Genomic DNA, 22,479 nt, shown 5'->3' with positions numbered 1-22,479 from the left:
ATAGTATGGAGGAATCTAAAAGACGGAAAATAACATTTAACGATTTACAGTTCGAACTTATTGATCTTCAATGTGACCTAAGGGCTAAAGATCGTTTGAATAATATTACTAGCCTGGTTGAGTTTTATAATAATACATTAGCAATAATATCCACGACTACACAGGCTGGCTGTGAAAATGATTGCTATGTTTGGCTCAACATTTATGTTTGTGAGCAACTGTTTTCTATTATGAACTTTAATAAAGGCAGACATCGAACTTCTGTAACTGATGTTTCATTATGATCAGTAGGCTACTGTTCCTTTCAGCAGCCAACAGCATAAACCCTCGTTTTGATGTTCTGATAAATAAAAATATAACAAAATGATATTGTACATTAGCTATTGAATTTCTATTACTTCTGTAAAATAAATATTTCTTTATTAATTAATAATAGTCCAAGATAGTTTTGCAAACACTGAACGGGAATTCATTTCATAAACACTCGTAATAGTACCTCCTTTTGTATATATTTTGTACGAGATCACCCCTTCTTCCAGTCCACCCTTATACAGAGCGCAGCTAATATCTGCATTCCGCTCATGAGCTGTGAGCCGGCTCGGAGAGCGCAAACCTTGTGCAGGCCTGGTATAGAGCGTATCAGCCTAAAAAGAAGTACGTAAGTACAGTATAGCGCCGTTGGCAGACGTAGGCGCATTAGCACTGTCTGCTCCTGATACACTGCTCCGTCGATATAGGAGAAAGTCTATGTCTACCTACTTAGATATAACGCTCTGAGCAAGTTCCCTGTAATCGGCAAGCATCATGGTTAGGTACAGCATGAAAATCCAGGAATATTACACATAGTAAAAAGTCGATCATAAGGGAATTGGTGCTTAAGTTGGTAATTCATTAAAAAACGTGAATCTGGTACAACGTTAATACAAATTAATTTTATTTCCTAGAAAAAAATATAACAGAATAATAAATAAATAAAATAATAAATACATAAAATAATAATAAATAAATAAATAAATAAATAAATATATATATATATAAGGAAATAAGTAAATAATTAAATAAATAAAGAACTAAGGAATAAATTAGAACTAAATAAATAAATAAATAAATAAATAAATAAATAAATAAATAAAGAAAGAAAGAAATGTTACCTTAAATTCTCCAGCAATATCCTTAATATTTGTGCCGTTTTTAAGGCGTTGAATAATATTGTATTTAGTTTGTGAGAAATACTCAGACGTGAACATGTTTGTGACATAATGCCCTATGAATAATGCAGGGACTTGGATTCTCGTCACAACAACAGACCATGTTGTACTGTTTTGCTGCTTTCTTTAGGTTCAAACGCATTCTACTAAATCGATGGAAGAGTATACTTCTTACTACAAAAATAATAATTAATCCGCGGCACAACAGTCCATTAAGAGCCACGGCCAATCAGGGCCTCACGTCGACATGCTTCCGCAGAGGTGAACGTTCTTCCAACCAGAATGGAGGCATCGTGTGATTAGTAGAGCTAGGAAGTTCTACCAAAACATAGATTTCAGGTTGTGTGCAGTTACGCGTATAGATCATCTCACCAGTTGTCTGCTGTGTATACTATACTCTTTCACATAAATAACTCACAGTCACAGTATATCCGCAACTGTGGATGGATGGCTTTCGTAACTACATTACAGCAATATGCAAAGTGCTAACGTTTGCAGCGGAGTTGTGCAGTTTAGTGAGCGGTTTTTAACATGACAGAATTTAAATCTTCCAATAACACGAAGTTGAATGCAAAACTGGTAATCATACAAGTCTATCAGCAAATGCAGATACATATTACGTGGAAATTATATAATGTGAAGAAGGAATATTATTTCAGGGACGCTGTGCTACGAAATATTTCTATGGAATACTTTTCTTTGCATGGGGGATACAACAATCAAGAGAAACATCCTCTTTCAAAATTGGACTCAAAATAGACATAAGTTTGTGGTTTCTCGATCTATGTATGATATTGGTATGTTTCAATATCCCTTCAAACAATTGCCTGCAGCAACCATTCTGCTGCAGTCCTAGCAATGACTGACGCCGCAAGATATGGACGATAATTATTGTGTGTGTGTGTGTGTGTATATATATCTCAATCCGCATAAGTCCCAGTAGTCATTAAAGCAAACAATGAAATGTGTTCTTGAACGAATTATGGATTTAATGTGATGTGCCATATACTACATGCACTTTTATATTCACAAAGCTGTTGTTCACTTGGTGATAAGAAATACTACGTTGTGTGGCCAGCGCGATCGTCCGACTTAACATCCCTTGATTTTTCTTATGGACATGAAGAGTGTGGTGTACCGTACACTAGCGTTGTGCATTATAAGCTCTATGTTCGGTTCAAGTTTGTCAAGTATGACAAAAACCGAAGTTCGCTGCGGAGGAGCAGGTCTGTTATGTTGGTTCGAGCTTGCCTCTTGAAGCTCATTGCCTTCCTCTTCGCTCCCATCCCGCTCCTTCATGCTTTAGCTTCATAGGTATTTTAATTTTAGAACAAATCTTGTGAAGTTTCATATAGTTGTAAGTACTGTACAGATAATTTTTATAAACAAAAAATATGATTAAACATCCACATAAGTAAATCACAATCTATTTTTTTTAATATATGGCAGTGTTTACTATACTAACTGCCGACAGAAAGTATAATTTACATTCTTCACATAAATCATACTTGCTCGGCAACAATAGATGTGTGGCTGTATGGATATAACATGAACACAATATAATATAAAATACATTGCACACGTCCATAAAAATAAATTATTTCATCTTTATAAAACACAGTATTATAACTTATAATACTATACGACCTGTCTATAAATAAAACATTTATTTTCATATAATACATTATTTTAGCTTATAATGTTCAAGTTGTTAATAAATAAAATAAACGATTTTACTCACTTGACGATATGTTTATATTTTATTTATTTTTATTTTAGTAGGTTATTTTACGACGCTTTATCAACAGCTTAGGTTATTTAGCGTCTGAATGAGATGAAGATGATAATGTCGGTGAAATGAGTCCGGGGTCCAGCACCGAAAGTTACCCAGCATTCGCTCATCTTGGGTTGAGGGAAAATCCCGGAAAAAACCTCAACCAGGTAACTTGCCCCGACCGGGAATCGAACCCGGGCCACCTGGTTTCGTGGCCAGACGCGCTGACCGTTACTCCACAGGTGTGAACAACTGTTTGCATGCATCTGAAGTCTGATTAGTGTAATATGTAATTAATCGGCGATGTATGCAATGGAGGGGAAAGAAATTGGTTATCACCCATTATCTCCTGGCCTAGTTGCCTCATAAGTGGTATCACTTGTGAGGTTCAAACCTGTCTTCGGACAGTTGACTAAACAACAAACAACAACTACACATTAACATCGTGCATGATACTGGGTGTTCATTTCAAAATGTGTCATGACGTCACTGTTGTGAGTCAGCGATTTGAAGCGAGTTTCAGCTTTTATGTCAGAGAAGTTGCCTATATTTAAGGCGTTCAATCTGAACTTGAGAACGTGTACGGTATAACTTGAACGTGGTAGCAACAGATGGCGGTTTGTACGGTCTGTGTGCTACCATAACCTCTTTCGAACTGTGTTTTGCTCGGGCAAGTCGTACGCAGGGTATTTGTTATCATCGGTTGCGTACGGCAACATTCCACAATACAAATCAAATGCTCCGTGTCCATGTTGACCGTCGAAGTTAATGTCTACAAATACGTAAGTAATCGTTTTGACTCTCTCCCCACCTCACCTCTGTAGACTACGTGTTTCTATACAGTTCACATTCCTGCCACTACCAGCGTTACTATACGTACCGGTACGTACTCTTCAGAATGAACGCCGTACTTGCTAGGCAACTTCTCTACCACATAGGTAATTCGCCTTTGCGGAACTGTAGGAAGATCGAATTCTCTAGACTCATCGACTAGCCACATGACGACATACAGCGAGCCATGACACACTTTGAACTGAACGCCCAGTAGACGCTATGTTCGGTTCATGTTTGCCGAGTATGGCGAAGTTCCATATTCACCGATGTTCGCTCTGCAGAAGGAAGCCTGTCATGTTTATTCGACCTTATGAAAATATTTGTATTCTCTTCTTCTTCTTCTTCTTCTTCTTCTTCTTCCTCTCTCATGTTCGAACATTATATGTATTTATTCACAATGCAAATGGGTAAATACCCGGTGGCAGTGGTAACTAATTACACTCAGTAATGACAATTAATAATAAACAGATAAATTAATAATAATACTAATTATAATTATGCTAGTAATAATAATAATGATGATGATAAATAATAACAATAGTATAATAACATTAACAAAGAGCATCGTAAATTAAATGAGGTACGATCACTTAAGATAACATTTAGAATAAATCTAATTTGTATCTTAACCCTAAGTTCGAACTAAAACCCATGAGTATGATATGTTCATACATGTACAAGTACTTTTCACTCATTTCGCTGTCAATTCACTCACTGCATTGGTACTATGACACATTTCACTGATACTATCCTGATTTCACTAACACAAAAAAAAAACATTCCACTGTTAAAATATTTTTCTCTACCACTATAAACTGTAAAACTTCACTGACACAGCACACTTCATTGACTTAACACTCTTCATTGACAACACACTTCTTCACTGATACAACACTTCAAACAACAAAATATCAATTACACCCTTTAAATAGTGTAGATAATATACTACCGTCTATTAGTGTAGTCCTTAAGCCTATTTTTAAATATATTAACATTAACATTGTACGGTTTCCAACGAATTCTGGTATTTTGGTTTACATGTTTCACTTCTACGTATTCTTCGATGCTGATGAAGTAAGGTGAAATTTGTATTATCTTCATTTCACCTCTCATCTTTTCGAATACTGCACGACACTAGTGTACTCCCTCCAGTTGACACCAGAGAGGAACTGATTGTGAGTATACTGTAGATTCTGCCTTTGACCAACTTTAACAGTGATCCCGCACGTTGGAGAGTGTTCGATGGTCGATGTTACGACGGTTCAGGGTGAACACTTTGAACACGTGATCTAAACGGTAGGCATTGTGGAATTATAAACGTCGGAGAAAATGGGTTGTCTGACAAAAAATGGCCCTCTATGCGAGACATATTATCCCTCAGAGTTTGGTGCAGAGGTTCTGAATCACCCTGTGTAATATGATTCTAATACAAATATCACACAAAACTTCACATGTTTTAACACCACGAGCAATCTTTTGGAACTAAGCATAGTACTACGAATGTGCAAACCTCGACTCCACGTACGGTATACATAATGTGAGAGACTCTGTTAGATGCGAAATATGATTCTTCTGCGGTAAGGCGTTTTTGTTTGAGTCATAATTCAACACTGGGGTAAGATAAAGACTTCAGGTTTGTTTAAAAATATCCTTCAACATTTCTTTCGCTTGGTCTCTCCATGTAGTAATACTGTAAAACTCATACACAAAACAGTTTCTCGCTACCGAACTTTTTTTGTGTTAACCAGAGAATTTTCAGAAAATCTCTAATATAAACATTTATAACTTAGTTCATAACTTAGCACTTACTTAGGCTAATGAAAAATAACTGATATAGGTTAAGTAGATCAAATCTTATCCTTGGACATCTGATAGGTTGAGAAAAACATACTATCATGTTTTTGTTATTAATATGTCATTTCGCCATAAGTAAAACTACGTAGTCTCTAAGCGATAGAACAATTTTTACGTTGTTTGAATGAATGAGAACGCCACAATATGCTTTAAACATTCCGAACACAATCCCTGTTCCAGGTCCAGCATCCGTTGAACCAGAAATGCTGGAGAAGTTGATGGAAGAGGGAATGAACATCGCCCGCCTAAATTTTTCCCACGGAACGTACGAATACCACTCCAAAACCATCCAAAATTTGCGTCTTGCCATCCATAATTACAGCAAGAAAATTGGATACATGTATCCACTGGCCATAGCGTTGGACACCAAGGGGCCAGAAATCCGTACAGGAGTACTCGATGGGGTAATGTGAACTCTGTTACGTTTAAAGAAAATTCTGAATGGATTCAGCTCAGCTGAAATAAGTCTTTATGTTTGTTCGATGTGATCTTCTCTTCACTTCTAAATTAAAAATCTTGTAACACACGTTGTACACTATTTCAGACGTTTCTAATTCGTGTTTCTTCAACTCTGAAAATTATCAGATTCCTTTCTTGCTTTCGTAGTAGTTAAGTCTTTCCTTCATTTCTTCATTCTCACTTTTCAGCATCTCAATCTTCTCTCTGTTGTTTTCCACACTATTTCTCAAGTTTTCTATTATATGATTAATCTCTGTTTCTTCATTCGGATTTGTTATTTCTCTGAAGTTCCTCGATCCTTCTTTTAAGCCTTCTCTTTGTTTTTCTACTCGTGTTTTACCATCTCTTACACTTCTTTCCATTTTCCACTTTTGATAGGGAAGACTCGGCTAATTTCGTGGTACTAAGGTTTTGGTGCAAAAATAAGGTTCAAATTTAAAGAGAAAAGAGTGTTTTTAATGTACGTACATTATTAAGTGTCAGGAAGTTACAGTACATGTCAGAATTTCTACCGCAAATAAATTTATACAATAATTGCAAACAAGTAATACAAAAAAAAGTATCACTCTAGAAAAGGTTGACATTATTTCGTGATAGTCCTTAAATTCAAAATATTTAGGCATAATCAGCCAAATTTTAAATTCCTCAATCAGATTCATACCTACAACCCAAAAAATAAAGTTCTTTCTCTATTTGGAAAAATACTGATATGTATAGTGAAACCATTGAACATAACTGACACGCTGAATCCATCTTTCACCATGCTTGTCGTCCTAGAAATTTCCTGAGCAAGATCCGCACAAAAATCATTAGGCTTATCATTCGACTTTTCTTTAAGCACAGATCTTATTTGTTTGGCTCCTGAAGATGATGCTGTTTCGTTGTCTACCTCTTTTAACTCACTTGAGAGACTGGAAATGTCATTCATTTTGACTGCTGCTTTGGTATCTTCCTGGTTCTCGTTGAATTTGTCAAGAAAAGGACGAGGTTTCTCTGTGGCAGTTTTCTTTGTTTTAGACACAATCAATTGCCTCTTTCATACCACTTATATTGTATTTCTTTTCACATTTGACTTTGCGATTATCTGCTATCTGACATATGCACAACATCCACAATATATCAGAAATGTTATGCACACACACAAATATTTTACGTTTCATGTATTTGATATTTCTTCCACCAGGGAATGTTGTTATACTATAGAAAAAATTTACAGAGAGAAAATTGCCTCGAAGGGTGAGAAAAACGCTAAGAAAATAATCTCCCAAGATAAGGCTATGTTACACAGTCAGTGAAATTTTAAATTTATATTTTTCACCAAGTAATATACAATGTCAGTATTTACCATAAAACACAATTCGGATCTCAAAACACAGCAAAGAAATTCTTCTTTTAACAAAGGAAATTGGTTGATACATTCACCAACGAATAGGGATTATAAAGAATGGACACTATTCGCTGCATTCACTAACAAATTCAAAGCCATAGATCTCATAACTCTTCAAGTAGTTTCCAAAAAATCCGCTCACTTCATTACAAGAGCGCAGCGAACAAAATCTATGTTGTAGTAGCCTACAGCTTCTGCCATTTATACTATACCATCAGAATTATATTTGTTCCTGATATAATTTCGTGGTTGGGAATGGTGTCATTGGCCGGCTGGGACAAACAAGGCTTAGTCATTGGCCGGTCGGTTCCAGGTTGGGAGTTGGTTGTAAGAGTGGGGGAAAAACTCACATTCCTTGCTCGGATCTTCTTCTGAAGTGCGGAAGTAGTTAGTTTGGCGTAAGGACAGCTTTTAGGACAACGCACCAAGAATTTTTCCTTCTGTATTTCAAGCTGATGACTGTACTGTTTATTATATTTTTAACAAAGATGTGGTTGCTTTCCAGGGCTTGACAGAAGTGGAGCTCATTATGGGGAACACAGTTACCTTAACAATTGATCCCAAGTATGCAGAAAATGTGACAGCGCAGATGATATACGTGGACTATCCTAATATTGTCAACGTGATGAAGAAAGGAGACAGAGTTTATGTAGACGACGGCCTCATGTCACTTCTCGTTCAAAACACAAGTATGTTTAGTATTTTATAACCTATCGCTAATCTGTGTCTGTAATGAAGAAGTAAAAATATATCCCATGTGCATCATTCCCGGTTGATTCATACTTAGATAACGGGTATAATCTAAATCCATCCAACAATTATCAGAAATCGCTGTACACGTACATATATACGCTTAGAAAAAGGGAAAGGAAGACAAAGGGAGATAGATAGGGAGGGAAGAGAAAATATAAGAAGAGAGAGAGAAAGTAGGACAGAGGAAGGAACAGGAAGAGGGATAAAGTAGAAAGTAAAGATATATACAATAAGTAAAACCTGTCTATAACGGAATCTGCAATAAACGAAAACCTATCCACGAGAGATTTTTTTTTTGAACCTGTGAATTTACAGCTATACGGTTTTGTAAAATACCTGTATTTAACGAAAACTGTCTAACGCGGAAACAAAGAAAAATGGAGAGTAAGTATCTATCTTGATTTTCTTATTTATTTGCACTCGTACATTGTTTCTTTCAACAATTACGACGGAAAATAAACGCTGTACTTTCTTATTCATTTGAATTTATTTCCTTGAGTCAAAGACTGTGCCAGACAACAGTCAAGAGGAAAGATAATAGTTCTAAAAGAGATACAAAGGGAATTTTCATAGACACGGCAAAGTTTCACGATCCATCGACATTCCAGTAATAGGTTTGACCAGGCACCAACTAGCTAAAAATGTCTATTCGGTATTTTTAAAGTTTATAAGTTTATTTACGATACAACTAAATACAAGGATGCATATATCCAACTCGTACAACAACAACGACGACGACAACGACAACAACAACAACAACAAATACCATAATATAAATAAACAACACAATATAATCGTATATATACACTAAACCGTATCAAAATTATTGTCTTAGTAAATTATAACTGGGTTATATCTTAAGAAACAAGATGCTTGATGTTGAGTGTGACAAATTATGTATTATGTAGAAAAAGTAATCACAAATAATTGAAATAACTGTGTATTAATAATACGCATTAAGCTGCTTACTGTAATTTCTTACATATATTAACTGAAAAGGCCTCGAATATTTCTAAACAATAGAAATGGGAATGTTTATGTATAGGGGTACAGATTCATGGTGCTTTTAAATAAATCATGTAAGCCTACATGTTAGCGCGTGTTGTATTATAAATTCAAAATAGGCTTTTAAATGTATTTATGTTCGACCATGCCGAAATGTAGTAATTATACACCTGGTAGTAGCCCTTTAATGCACCTCATTAAAGTACACCTATTCATTATAGTTCAGTTGTTCAGCCAATGAGAAATCACCACTGTAGCAATATAAAAGCGCAAGTATCGATTGTTCTCGGATATGCAATCGAAAGACAACTAGCGAAAAGTCACGGAGGCTGGAAATCCAATACTGTCGCAGAAGGTTATGTTCTGTTACTATAATAATTAGCGTTAATTGTAAATAATATTCAAATAAATTCAATTTGTCATCTCGTTTTCCAATTCTAAATCAATTTCCAGGTTATATCAAGACTAATGTTCATGTTATTCTCTAGGTTATATCAAGGTCAATGACATTCGTTCCTCGAAAAAAAAAAATCAATACTTTCGCGTCTGCGCACATCTCACAATTTTGAAGGTCAGTTCCGCTCCTCACTTACATAACCATAACATAAATACTTATGAATAATTTCAAGTTAGAACTATGGTCGCGCATAAAAAGTCGTATGAAACTTGCCTATAATGGTAATTAAGACGCTCGTATGAAAATTATGAAACGAGCGTAAGCGAGTTTCATAAACAAACGTACGCGCATCTTAATTACTACCATTATATGCTCGTTGCATAATGTACTATTCTATTGCATTAGCTTAGAAACAGTGGATTTATGCAATCCCGAATTTTCTTTAAATTAAGCTTATTATTGTACTACTTCCGTAAATCCGTGGCGCTACAGCCCATGAAGGGCCAAGACCTACTAGCCGGCTGCTGGCCTCACGTCCACATGCTGAAGCAGAGGTGGACGATCATCCAACCAGAATGGAGGTATTGTGTGGTTAGCACTATGATCCTCCCAGCCGTTATAGCTGGTTTGATTGTACTACTTAGTGTGTGTTAAATTTTCACAACACGGTATAAATGTATTATGTATTTAAGCATATGTAATCTACTTGCACTAAGCGGAAGCCTGCTTATAACGAAAATAAATTTTGGTTCTGTGAGATTCCGTTATAAACAGGTTTTGCGATATATGAATGAATGGAAACGGGTTAATGGGTAATTAAATCTGTTATTATTTGAGTATGAAAGGCAGAATGACAGAGTAAGCAAACCGAATAACTTCTGTAAGCCTCTGTTTAACAAAATCTGATATCCACTGACATTTCTATTGTATAAAGATCAAAATGTGATGTATGGCAGTAGTAAATCAGTGCACTAAATATTAGCCTATTGATTTAAATCCTACTTTTATGTTAGCAGTTGTTAACTTGTGATTGTATTCTGACCCGTAGCGCACTCCACCCTGGAATGCACCATAGAAAACGGCGGCAAGCTTGGGAGCCACAAGGGAATCAACCTGCCGGGTGTCCCGGTGGACTTGCCCGCAGTGTCTGAGAAGGACAAATCAGATCTGGTATTTGGCGTAGAGCAGAATGTCGATATGGTCTTCGCATCGTTTATACGTAATGGGGATGCACTCCGAGAGATACGCGACATTTTAGGTGTCTTTCATTTTTAGATACAGTAATACTACAGGGACATCATTTTATTTTTACTAACATTTCTAATAGTAACCTGGCTATACCTTTGGATCAACGATTAAAAACCGGAAACACAGATTGCTACCTCCTTCCATGACTGGAGTTCGATGATACTGGCGTAATATACAAACAAATCACTTTAGGGCCTACTAGGTATAGGAGGGAAGAAAAGTAGTTCATCCATTTACGTAAACTAGGAAATATCGCGATTTTGAGTTTGATAATTTGCATTAGGTTTTTGTTTAATCAAAATACAGTACTGTATTAAGAATAAGTGTTTTTACTCACTTTTTGAGCTTTCATGCGGACGTATTCATTATGCAGTGTATATTATACTGTCTATAGCACATTAGCGTACACTATAGAGAATGAAGTTAAATTGAAAAATAATCATAATATCAATATTTAAACACATTTTTGAATATGGTGGCAGTTCATTTCGATACAGGCTTCAGTTCTTTTGTGCATATTATCGCACTATAGTCTATTGTAGGTAATTCCAATTACCAGTTTCGTCCTTCGTACTAGTAACTCATGTTGAAATAATTCTGTACCTACTCTATAAAAGAGACCTTACGTACTGTAAATTCAATCTTCACTTCTGCCCGATCCGAAAAGATAAAAATACTCAGACATGCTATCTACTGTCCGTCCAAGTGGTTACGTCCCAGTGTCGTAGAAAGGGAGGAAATCACGTGACAGTTAATTACTTAACGAGGCCCTTTTATTTAAGTTATTTTAAACAATTGTATGGGCATAATATTACGCAGACGTCCAATTACTAACAGAAATTAATGTTCCCAGAAAAGAGCTAAGACAGCCCAGCCACTAGCATTTATAGAGAGGCGAATAGAAGCAGGTTGGGGAAATCGGGATGCGACGCAGGCAAATGGAAAATGATGCAATATTGAAAGCTCTTGCGTCACTGGAAAACGCGAACATATTTTTGGAACGTACTGTTTACTATGACTATATGCGGTCTTGGATCTGTGTGGAGGACGGTTGAACTTCATTAGTAGAAGAGGTGGGAGTGAAGTACATTAAAAAACTCAGGTACAATAAAAATTGAAGTAAAAATAAAATGATGTCCCTGTACAATGCTGACCACTTATTCCTTCTAGATCAGTGGTGACCAACCATGAAATGTTTAAGCCTGTATTACAACAATCTTTGATGTAAAATTTTAACTTAACATTTTAGTGTATCAGAGGCACTACTCTTAACACGTTTAACCCTTCTGCTAGCAAGAGGGGTAATAGGATTATCCCACTGATGATTTTTCTATACTATTTTCATTTTTCTTCATATTTCTTTTTTAAATTCCATGTATTTGTCCCTTATATGGCTACTAACAATTTGAATTAAGTATAACACAAATAATTAATCTACTTTAATAAGTTGTAATTCACATTGTTCTTGTGGGGTGATCTTGTTTAACCCCCTCGGTGATCTGTGCCATGAAAATTTCAGGATATAATATTCAATCTGTACCGTAATTTCCTTAATTTCTAAGTTAGTCTGCTTCCAAATTATTTTATTTTGTGTTATTTGTACATTTTTTTTATTGTTATTTTTATTATCATTATCTTTTGTTCCCAATTTTCAATTTTTATTTCTGTGTTATGGTTTTTTATAAAAGTGATTTTGTTTGAAATAATTATTAGTGTGGTCTCTTTTCGAGATGCTCATTGTAGTATAGGTGGAGCCACCGGCGTGGCTCAGTCGGTTAAGGCGCTTGCCTGCCGGTCTGAAGTTGCGTTCGATCCCCGCTTGGGCTGATTACCTGGTTGGGTTTTTTTTCGAGGTTTTCCACAACCGTAATGTGAATGCAATGTAGGTAATCTATGGCGAATCCTCGGCCTCATCTCGTCAAATATCATCTCGCTATCACCAATCTCATCGACGCTAAATAACCTAGTAGTTAATACAGCGTCGTTAAATAACCAACTAAAATAATTAAAAAAGTATTTTATTGATTAGTGTTATATTTTTATTAATTTATTTTTATAACTTAAAAACTTTTTATTTTATTTTATTATAAATAAATGTTTTTGAGATGCTCATGGTTGTATAGGTCTATATGGTGTTCTATTATTTAAATTTGAAGAATTTAGTGAAATAATTTCCAATTTATGTTATAGTACTGTGACTTTCATTGCTTGTAAATGTGTTTTCTACTATATAGCATTGAGCAGTTTGTCTTGAAATGGGAGGCAAATTTAAATTTACTTTATAATGTTATCTTATAGTGTCACCGGTAACATATCTGAAGTTCATTAATTTTGGTATTCTATACATTTTCAACAAAGTGGAACAGAAATTTTGAATCACCCTGTATATTAAAAATAGGCTAATTATTATTTTATTTTTTAGATTTTTTGTAAGTCTATAGTCAATAATGCATAAATTGTTTATGAGGGAGAGTCAAAAAGTAACCATAATAATTGTTTTATTAATTGAATATGTACAATAAGACTACAAACACTTCATCAATTTTCAACATAGTTCCCACTGCTTTCAAAGCAAGTGTTCCTGTTATACTATGTTAAAAGTGATGAAGTGTTTGTAGTATTACTGTACATATTCAATTAATAAAACAATTAGTAAGGTTACTTTTTGATTCTGCCTCGTACATTCCCTAATGCTTAACAAAGATCAGTATATGATTTTGATGGGGGTAATTGTATTACCCCCTTGGTAGTAGTAAGTTGTGAAGAACCTTGGTAGTAGGAGGATTAAGCCTATATGTCCATTTTTAATTTAAAATGTTACTGTTTCATAGATACCGCTCTTAATGCAATGTTTAAGGCAATATTACGATAATCTTTGTTGTAAAATTTTAACTTAAAACACCGGTACAACTGTAACACAGATACTACCCTGAATGAAATGTTTAAACCTATGTTACAATAACCTTCGCTGTAAAATTTAACTTCATAAACATTGCTAAACTGAAGTGTACTGTACTTGTTTAGGAGGAAGGAATGAGTTGTAGAGTGACCCTGTAGTGCGCGTTGTTTGAGTATGTGAGGAAGGTGTCTACTGAAGGACACGTGACGTAATGTATATCCTGTGCACGCATATCCTTATTCCAATGTTGTTGGATTAAGAAAACGATCTTTTACTTATTACCCTGAAGATGGATCCTGTATAGGGGAGAGTCGGGTAGTATCGGACATCGGGTAGTATCGGACAGTGAGTTTCTTTCATCTACCACACGATGATAGTACCTGATTGACATGGTTACGTTTCTGTGATGTCGCACAGAGAAACGTAACCATGTCATTCAGGTACTACCATATGGTGGTAGATGAAAGAAACGCACTGTCCGATATTACCCGATGTCCGATACTACCCGACTCTCCCCTACAATTTCGAAACATTTGAAGTGTTAAGATCCAGCACGCAGTGGAATACTAAAAAATGTGCCATAACTGGTTACACATGTTTCTGCCTGTCTCAAAAAAAATTATAAGATCTATTTTTATAAGATTTTCTACTTTCTGTTATGGAACATATATAAATTACTGCTGCCTTTTTAGATTATTATTGTTGTTTAGTCAACTGTCCGAAGACAGGTTTGAACCTATTAAGTGACAATTATCAGGTAGCACTCATGAGGCAACTAAGCCAGGAGATAATAGTGTAGGTTGGCCAGTTCCTTTTTCCCTCTATTGCATACATCGTTGACTAGTAATATACTGTATTACACTAATCAGACTTGAAATGTATACAAACAATAATTGTTCTTCCTCTGACATATATCGTCAATTGAGATGTGCCTGATAATATCTTGATAGGTAGATATCACTATATATTTATTAGCAGCATTACTTTATTTTTTTTATTTTATTGGGTTATTTTACGACGCTGTATCAACATCTAGGTTATTTAGCGTCTGAATGAAATGAAGGTGATAATGCCGGTGAAATGAGTCCGGGGTCCAGCACCGAAAGTTACCCAGCATTTGCTCGTATTGGGCCGAGGGAAAACCCCGGAAAAAACCTCAACCAGGTAACTTGCCCCGACCGGGATTCGAACCCGGGCCACCTGGTTTCAAGGCCAGACGCGCTGACCGTTACTCCACAGGTGTGGACAGCAGCGTTACACAATTTGTATGAAATGGACATTCCATTATGACACCTATAAGGTAGCACTCATTAGGCAACTAAGCCAGAAGATAATAGGTAGGTTGGCCAGTTCCTTTTTTCCCTCTATTGCATACATCGTTGGCTAGTAACATATTATACTAATCATACTTCAGATGTATACAAACAACAATAGTTCTTCCTCTGACATATATCGTCAATTAAGATATGCTGCCTGATAATATCTTGATAGGTAGATATCACTATATACAGGGCCGGGTATTTAAGGAGATCGCGAAAATCACGACTTAATAGATATAAGCTACAATAGATTTTTACTAATCTTTACGAATTAAGTGATTCTGATTAATAATATGCGGATAAAACAATCGCGACACAACGTGAAATAGAGTTCTAATAGTGAAATATGAACACATTCGCGAATTATTACTATTGCGTCGTTTTATAGCGAATTTCATATTGTGAGTTTTTTTTCGGATTTTTTACTGCAATTTGTTATATATCCAAGTAGGCTACATTACATGATATTCCAGGTGTTCTGATTACATTAGTGAACTCAAAAGACGGAGAATTCAACATTTCACTAATAATTTGAAAGTGTTAATTTGATGGCTGCAAGTTTTTTTTTTTCGTTTTTAATGAATGTGTGTTAAATACAGTCTCAATCCAACAAATATTGTCTGTTGACCATACCACACCTTCATCAGAATCCAGCGAACTTTAATGCTAATTATTTGGAAAGAAATGTTCATACTGAGTTAATACTCCAATTCCAAAATAATTGAATTTCCAAAATTTCCATTAATTTCCGCCAAGAGTACAAATCAATCTCCAACAATCTCCGCCGACAACAGTAAGTTATTAAAAAACACAAATGATAAAATTAATCTCCATAAATACCTGCCCCTGACTATATATTTATTAGCAGCATTGCACAATTTGTATGAAGTGGATATTCCATTCCATGAGACCATCCTCGAAATTCTACGTCATTATAAATTTTATGCATTCATAAATAAAAAGTCTCTCTAAAGTTTAAAACAACTAAAAAAAGTACAAGAATCCCATTTGCTATTCACAACGTTAAACATATAGGTCCATATTATATCAAAATTTATATCTTCCACATAGCTGTGCCAAGGTGACATGTGAAAGAAACTGCGGCCAAAATAAAAGAATAATATTATTTTATCTTAGGAGAACAAGGAAAACACATATTGGTGATATCGAAGATTGAATGTCAGCAAGGACTGAAAAACCTGGACGAAATAATAGACGCTTCGGATGGTATCATGGCTGCAAGAGGCGACATGGGCATCGAGATACCTGTGCACAAAGTATTCGTCGCACAGAAGATTATATTCTCACACTGCACCAAGGTATTTGCCGCAAGTCAGTATTATGTATGTATTTTATTCACCGTATTGATCCTCGATGGGATAAAAAGGCAGAATAAACTTCCGAGGCTGAACAAGAACCAAAACGATGAACGTACATGATGGTGATTTACTGTGTTGTTTATTAATGTCTTGGCTCAATAACAAAGAAATTTATCACGTATCTGAGTGGTAGATAAGAGTTCGGAAGGGTTAAGATATTTTATCCCTTCGTTTTAACCTCAGAAATTGGCCGCGTCTGTGACCCAGAGCGTTATCTAGACATCGCGATGGAATTTCTAATGGAAAGGATTTTGCTCGAGGTACTCCGGTTGCCATTTTTCATTACGCCAACATATAGGGTATTTCAAAAGTCACTTCAAACATTAAACCGCTATAAATATTAAAATATTTGAGATAGGGAAAAAAACAAAAACATCACAGCGTTGAGCAAACAACGGGGTTTACAAAACATTGAAAGATGTCCGCCGCTCTCTTGTTTAACGTATAGCATTCTGTCTGCGACACCATGCATAGCATTTTGCAGATGTCTTGGAATATTGGCAATTTCATGCGAGATGGCATCTTTCAGTTGCAGTAGTGTTGTTGGATGTGTCAGGAAAACTCGTTTTTTAAGATAACCCCACAACCAAAATTCGGCCGGATTGAAATCTGGAGATCGCGGAGTCCACATTGTTGGAAAGTGCCTACTGATGACTGATGGGGTCCAGCACCGAAAGTTACCCAGCATTTGCTCATATTGGGTTGAGGGAAAACCCCGGAAAAACCTCAACCAGGTAATTTGCCCCTACCGAGAATCGAACCCTGGCCACCTGGTTTTCCGGCCAGACGCGCTAACCGTTACTCCACAGGTATAGACAATAAAGGAATAAGACAGACTGTTACAGTAAACGGGGAACGCTACTACAGCATGTTACAGAACTTCGTCATCCCTAAGCTGAGGAATCACGATATGGAAGACATAATCTTCATGCAAGATGGCGCTCCACCCCACATTTTTATCCCTGAAAAACAATTAATTACGCAGATGTTTGGCACTTTCCAACAATGTGGCCTCCGCGATCTCCAGATTTCAATCCGGCCGACTTTTGGTTGTGGGGTTACCTTAGAGAACGAGTTTTCCTGACACATCCAACAACTCTACTGCAACTGAAAGATGTCAACTCGCAAGAAATTGCCAATATTCCAAGACATTATCTGCAAAATGCAGTGCATGGTGTCGCAGACAGAATGCTGTACTTGAACAAGAGAACGACGGATATCTTCCCAGTGTTTTGTAAATCCCGTTGTTTGCCCAACACTGTGATGCTTTTGTTTTTTCCCTATCTCAACTATTATAATATTTATAGCGGTTTAATTTTTGAAGTAACTTTTGAAATATCCTATATTACTCTTTTGGAGATAGTACTGTTTCCGATGCTGATCTATGTAGATTCTAACTCAGTGTTATCAGACTAACAAACTTAAAATATACGCAAGGGATAATTAAATTCATTAGAATTCCATACATGACTTTAAAATGCTCCTTTCATCGTCTTTGTTTTCTTTTTTTTTTTTATTAACACTTATCCATTCTAAAGCTATGTTTAAATGTAGTATATTTAAGGAAATACACACACACACACGCACACACACACACACACACTAGATTCCTAGTAAAGCGCTAAAACCCCAATCAGATTGGCTAGTCCCGGGATTTGAACCCGGGACCTCCCGGGAATCCAGTGTTTTACCCACCAGTCAGCCATCTAGCTTCCGTATATTCTCTTGAACCATGTATAGCGTCCTTCATATGCACTGAATGTTTCATAATATTATGTAGTTATGAATTTGGTATTTATTTTAATCCAAACTTGCATGCTGAGCGTCTTAGGAAATCCATCTTCATACCATGCGATTTTCGCGCTCTCTTTGATTTGCTTGCCAGACTCCTGACCTGAAAGTTAAATAGTACTTCTGACTATAACTCGATAGAATAGTGATCTCAATTTTCTTGTCTACTTTTTATGCTGGAACGTTGAATTTTGTGCTACAATACATTTTCTCCTTGCGTGACTCGTTGTTTAATTTCTATCTTTGAAGTTTTTATCGTATGTCATGTCACCTTGTACTCGAAATTCTCTACTCATCCACCGAGGTGAGGTAACCGACACATTACGTGAGCACACGGAATTTATAGGCCTATTAGCACGCTCCTTCGTTTACACAGGTCTCCATCTGGAATAGTTCATTCCTGAGTTCTCTAACAGAGCCTCAACCGTGATGTCACTAGCACCAAAAAGATGGCAAATAGTGTCTTGCAGATCCTACTAACAAAATAAATAAGGCATCTTACTTATTCGGATGATTTGGATAATGTACCAAAATTGTATTTATCGCAATCACTGGCAAAACTCACGATTAGTCATCAGATTTATACAGGGTGATTCTGTGACTTTGTTACAAACTTTTAGAAATGATAAAGGAGCTCATACGAACAACTCTGATGTAGGAATCTGTGTCCGGATCAAGTTTCATTTGGCAATTACAGAACATAATGTGTGTGATAAATGGTCTAAGTAACCTAGAAGGCCATGGTAAAATCACAGTCTAGTATAGACAGTCACGAAGTTTGAGTTGTTGAGGGTACTAGGAACAATAAATTGTGCCGGTACTATTTCGCATTGTCTTTTATGAGGCGATAGTAGCGATCCTAGTGGTTAGCAACTATCTATGGATGTATATTCCCTACGTATTGAGCTTCGTGACTGTATAACTTATACTAGACTGTGGTAAAATTATTTTTTTTTAAATAAGTCATGATGTTGCCCTGGTGATTCCTGTAAACATTACAAAATTCATGCGAATAAGTACAGAATCTTGTTTACAGAGTAGGCCTACATTAAACTTAAGTATTATACCAGATCACATGTGTTAAAATCGGTTGCACTTTAAAGAGAACAACCGCCAGGATCGCCACCCGTCCGCCGTAAACGAACACGAGATGGCAGTACAGTTGCTAATGCAATTCAAATGGGAGTTATGACGTGACTTCTTATGTAACAACTAGATGGCAGCATAGTAAACCTGACAAAAGTTGTTACCGTTAAAGCATACAACGCCGAGCAATCTGGGTATATAATAATCTAGGCTATTATTTACAGACAAAAATTTTTGTTTCTTTATTTTCTTGTTATAGCGGAAAGATTCGCGTTAAGAGAATTTTGCTGATATGTATTTCTTTTATGGAAGAGCAAACTGGAAATGGAAGAAAAGTTGCAAGGTTTTATTACTCAAAATACCATTTATGTTCTAAATGCGAAAGACTGGTTTTACAACCGCCAGCATGGTTTTAGGGAAGGCTTCTCATGTGATAGTCAAATTACGTCGCTGGTTCAGGATCTAGCTGAAGAGGTAGATAGAGGCGGAAGAATCGATGCAGTTGTGATTGACTTTTCGAAAGCATTTGATTTGGTGCCACATGACATATTAATAGATAAGTTAAGTAGGCTAGGAATAGATAAAAGAGTGGTGCTATGGATCCAAGAATTCTTAAAAGGTAGAACCCAGAGAGTTAGAGTAGGTCATGAAATATCGGAAATTGGAAATATAAGTTCAGGGGTGCCACAGGGCAGCGTTCTGGGTCCATTACTCTTTATAATATACGTAAATGACCTATGCCAGGATATTACATCAAATGTGAGGCTATTTGCAGACGACTGCATTATCTATAGAAAGATTAGAAATAATTCAGATGTAGATGCTATTCAAACAGACTTGAATAACATTTACAACTGGGCGTTAAAGCATAGGATGAAAATAAATGGTTCTAAAAGTAAATCTATAACATTTTGTAAAACCCGAGAGGAAACTAGTCTTAATTACGAATTCAGTGGTGTTGTAATTCCGCAAGAACAATGTTGTAAATACCTAGGAGTGTATTTAAACTCCAAACTTTCTTGGGGAGAGCATGTTGATAATGTTACAGGCAAAGCATGGAGGGCACTTCACTTTATTATGAGAATCTTGAGAAAGGCTAGCCCCAAATCGAGGGAAATAGCATATCTAACATTAGTGCGACCGTTAATGGAATACGGAACTACATGTTGGGATCCCTATAGAATATATAAGATAAATTCCTTAGAAAGAATCCAGTATAGGGCAGCTAAATTTGTTAAAGGTAAAAGAGAAGATGGGAACGATACGATAAAAGAACTTAAATGGGAAACTTTGGAAAACAGACGTAGGAAAACTAGAATAACATCATTGTATAGAGCACATCTAGGTCAGAAAGCATGGGTAGACATAACGGCTCGGTTAGAAAAGCCAACGTACTATGGTAGGAACGATCATGATTTTAAAATCAAATGTAGGAAACAGAAAACGGATGTAGGTAAATTCTCATTTTTAAATAGAACTATAAATGATTGGAATGACCTACCTGCAGCGGTCTTTGAGGGCTGTCCTTCCTTAAGGAGATTCAAGAATAATTTAAAGAGTTGTGTATAAAGTGAAAATTAAAATTAAGGTGACATTCAACATATAATTTTTTAAGGTGGCATGTATTTATCTAGCCTGACGAGTTTACTTCCTTGGTTTGAATTGTAAATTATTTAAAAATAGCGTGTAAGAGGGCCTTAGACTAGAAATGCTTAGTTTAAATGTAGTTCTGTTTATAAGTATGCATAAGAATGCAATTATTTGACTTATTTGAACTGTTGTATCAGTAAAGCGAGGTGAGTCAGTGAAGTTATGGTTTTACAGTGCAGTGAACAGTTCCGATCAGTGTAAATTTATAGCGTCAATGAAATGTGTTCTATAGTGTCAGTGAAATGTGTTACAGAGTGTCAGTGAAATGTGTGCTAAAGTGTCAGTGAAATGCGTCATAGTGCCACTACAGGGAATGAGATGAGAGTAAAGTGAAAGACTATTGAAAATTATGTAGGACCTATACATAATTATGTAGGTTGTGTTGTAAAATTAGGTGTTTTATTTTATGTTTTATTATTATTGTGTTAAATTGTATTGTGTATTCTTATTGTATTGTGTGTAAAATTGTATATGTGTTGTAAATTTTATTATGTATTGTAAATTTTATTGTTTATTGCTTATCATTTTAACTGTGTATTGTTAATATTGTATATACCACTGCCACAGGGTGCTTGCCCACTTGCAGTGTAAATAAATACATACATTTACGATGCTAACTAGCCCATAGCGGTACCATGTTTATAAAAATTCATCAACGTTTATATAAACAAGGAATCTGTAACCAAACTTCAGCAAGATGGCCTTGAGGTCCATGCTAGCTGGCTACACATATCAAAGGATATTTATTTATTATATAACATGTCAGTCTACAACTTATCAACTTAATATGATATAAATAATTAAAATTCCATCATTTCACCATACATAGTGTTTCGACAAACATTTTCGATTTATTATAAGATCATATTCAGGTGGGTTATCTTATGTATGTGTAAAATAAAGTATGAACACAGGTGAATACAATGGGGTAATGTAGGTGCACATGTACGTAATGTTATGTTAAAATGATGTGGAGAGTATATGGTACAATAATTATATTAACTAGTGTTGTTCTCAGTAAAATAATTATAAAAATTATTACGTATAGTAACTTTATGAGTATGCCGTTGAATAACTATATCAAGCTTTTCAAATGAATAAATTACACTTATTTTCACAAATATTCATCGCAGCGAGTGATTAAAAAAACTGTATAGACATAGTAAATCAACACATGTAGCCTACTTTCTTAACTAGCATTATAATTTATAGAACATGGTATAACTATTGTGCAATATAACTACATTTTAAATAACAAAATAATGTTTTAACTTTTAAGAAGTAAGTGTACATAGCAACACCAAAGTAATTAATTGAGATGTAACTGAAAATTTGCTTTTGAGTTCTGCCATCCTTTCTCATGGACGAGCAGTTCATCATGGCGCCATTTTCACTACAAATAACTCATTCAAATGTGATCAGAGTTTGATAGCTGG

General features: G+C 35.6%; 1 protein-coding gene across 2 annotated transcripts in view; it reads left to right on the top strand.

Moving 5' to 3' along the window:
- Positions 1-22,479, top strand: part of LOC138694692 (pyruvate kinase-like) — a 72,466-nt gene that overhangs the window by 33,535 nt on the left and 16,452 nt on the right. For both annotated transcript variants that reach the window (XM_069818675.1, XM_069818676.1), the window contains exons 2-5: positions 5,851-6,074; positions 8,022-8,205; positions 10,720-10,929; positions 16,275-16,456. In XM_069818675.1, coding sequence (XP_069674776.1) covers positions 5,851-6,074; positions 8,022-8,205; positions 10,720-10,929; positions 16,275-16,456 — 800 coding nt within the window. The remainder of the gene's footprint in view (positions 1-5,850; positions 6,075-8,021; positions 8,206-10,719; positions 10,930-16,274; positions 16,457-22,479) is intronic.

Source organism: Periplaneta americana, chromosome 2 (assembly GCF_040183065.1).
Source record: "Periplaneta americana isolate PAMFEO1 chromosome 2, P.americana_PAMFEO1_priV1, whole genome shotgun sequence".
Classification (NCBI taxonomy): Eukaryota; Metazoa; Arthropoda; class Insecta; order Blattodea; family Blattidae; genus Periplaneta; species Periplaneta americana.
This window is presented reverse-complemented; position numbering and strand designations above follow the sequence as displayed.